This window comes from Solanum tuberosum, unplaced genomic scaffold, assembly GCF_000226075.1.
Source record: "Solanum tuberosum cultivar DM 1-3 516 R44 unplaced genomic scaffold, SolTub_3.0 scf00563, whole genome shotgun sequence".
Classification (NCBI taxonomy): domain Eukaryota; kingdom Viridiplantae; phylum Streptophyta; class Magnoliopsida; order Solanales; family Solanaceae; genus Solanum; species Solanum tuberosum.
Genome location: NW_006239523.1, coordinates 19,206 through 21,523, shown reverse-complemented (window position 1 = coordinate 21,523; position 2,318 = coordinate 19,206). Strand labels below are relative to the sequence as shown.

General features: G+C 30.2%; 1 protein-coding gene across 1 annotated transcript in view; it reads left to right on the top strand.

Moving 5' to 3' along the window:
• The first annotated feature begins 1,072 nt into the window (after positions 1-1,072).
• Positions 1,073-2,318, top strand: part of LOC107058707 (homeobox-leucine zipper protein ANTHOCYANINLESS 2-like) — a 2,876-nt gene continuing 1,630 nt past the window's right edge. Inside the window, exons 1-3 of the mRNA XM_015304740.1 lie at positions 1,073-1,477; positions 1,770-1,871; positions 1,965-2,177. Coding sequence (XP_015160226.1) covers positions 1,073-1,477; positions 1,770-1,871; positions 1,965-2,177 — 720 coding nt within the window. The remainder of the gene's footprint in view (positions 1,478-1,769; positions 1,872-1,964; positions 2,178-2,318) is intronic.

The following is a 2,318-nucleotide window of genomic DNA, read 5'->3' as shown; positions in this document are numbered from 1 at the left end:
TTTTTTCTATATTTTACGTCACATTAGATGTTTTAGATATGACTTAAGACACTCCTAAAAAGCATAAGACCTAACTTAAATTTGTTATAATGACAAATGTGTATAGGTGATTTGAGTTTGATTTGTATTTTTTAAATAATTTTTGAAGTCTTCATTGGTAAAAAAATATATAGTAATGGAAATGGAGTTATTCTATAGATTCGTAATTACTAACTATTACCACCTTTCACGATAACTAAATGCTCCATTTATGTTACTACATGAGTTTAACTCTTTCTGAATATATATTGCTTCAAATAATATTTTTTTCACTTCCTTATGCAATATATTTGGAACCAAATAATTCTACTTGTTCTTGCATCTTGATATGTTGTTTCTTTTCATTTGCAATTATTTGGAACCAAATATTTTTTTAATTCTGGTATTATATGATCACATATGCATGATATTGAGTTTGAACTGATACAATCTTTAATTTGTTCAGAAATAAAGGTGGAAGGTCATAGTGACATGAATGAGAGAAAGAAAGTTTGATTAATGTTGTGATAGGAGGATCTGGAGAGGAAGAAATAGAGAGAAGTTCTATCGGTGACAACATAACTGGTGGTGCATCTGTAGATGAACGTGGTGAATCATCATCGAAGAGGAAGAAACCCGTTTAGGCATAATGCCGATCAGATTCAAGAGCTTGAATTGTAAGTATAATTCTAATTTATTTTGTACTTGTTTATTTGGTTATGTTAATTTTGATTTTTTGATCATTGTTTATTTTATACCATTGAGAATAGATTTTTCAAAAAGAATTCACTTCCTAACAAAAAAGTACGGCTAGAACTTGCAACAAAATTATCCATGGACATCAACCAGGTGCAAAATTGGTTTCAGAATAAAATAACCCAAGTGAAGGTGATGCATATCACATTTCTTTCCCTTAATTTATGATTTTCTTATGTGAAATTTGTATAATTGATTATAAAAATAAATTGTGTTATTTTATCAGTTGCAATTGGAATTGTACGAAAATAAGACTCTATAGCAAGAAAATGACAAGCTTTGCATAGAGAATATTGTAATGAAGGAAGCCCTGGAAAATTCAATTCGTGACAATTTTAAAGAAAACATTGATGAGAATCAAATAAAGATTGAGCATGACCAATTGGAAGATGAAGTTAAAAGGCTTACCGCCCAAGCGTACAAATTAAGCTTATTTAATAAAGATGTAGTGCAGGATAAGATGGTGTTATTGAATCTTGCTATGGATGCCTTGAATGAGCTTTTTAGGCTGTATGAGAATGATAAACCTCTTTGGGTAAGCAGTTTGGATGGAGGTGGAGAAACGTTAAATATTAAGGAATATGCTCGATTGTTTTCCCCATTAATTGGCACGAAACCTGAGCATTTCACAACGGAAGCCACAAGGGCATCAGATACAGTGGTTGAGACTAGTTTGGCATTGGTGAATACAATAATGGGTAAGGTACGTAGGCTCTTCATTTTAAATTCAATGTTTTCCTCTGTCACATTTTTTAGAACTATCATTTCCTTACCACCTACCCCTTATTTGATGTGTATAATTAGTTCTTTTTAATTAGTTGTACTCTTACTTTTACTATATTTGACAGATCTTTTATTAGTTTTTTTTAGTGGTGCTTCAATTAGTTGTTGCATATTATTTTAATCAATCAAATTTAACTTCAAGTGATGAAGACAAGTATGTGTTAACATGTTATATTTTTATTTTTGTTATGTACTGTATTGTATATATGCAGAGGCAGTGGGTAGAGATGTTTCCATGCATTGTTGGAAAAACATATACTACTGATGTGATTTCCACTGGCATAGGTGGAAATAAGAGCGGTTCTCTGTTATTGGTATTTCTATTTACTTATTATTTTGATGAAAATTACATATCTTATTTATTTTATTATTCCATGCACTAACAACTTGAAAATAATGATATGCAGATTAAAATCGAATTGCAAATCATTTCTGACCTAGTTTATGTTCGCGAAGTAAAATTTCTTCGCTTCTGTAAGAAACATGCTGAAGGTGTCTGGGCTATCGTCGATGTGTCTGTTGACACAATTCAAGAAGGTTCACAACAGAGCGAAAATGAAAATTGTCGAAGGTTCCCATCTGGCTATATTTTACAAGATATGCCAAATGGTTATTGGCAGGTAATTAAAAAAAAATTATCTTTTTATTTTATATTTCATAGGCCTTTATATTTTTGTAAATTCAATGAGCTAGATCGCTCATATTTTATTAATTTTATTCTTGTTGATTTATTTTTATTGATTTTTTTTATAATACAATCT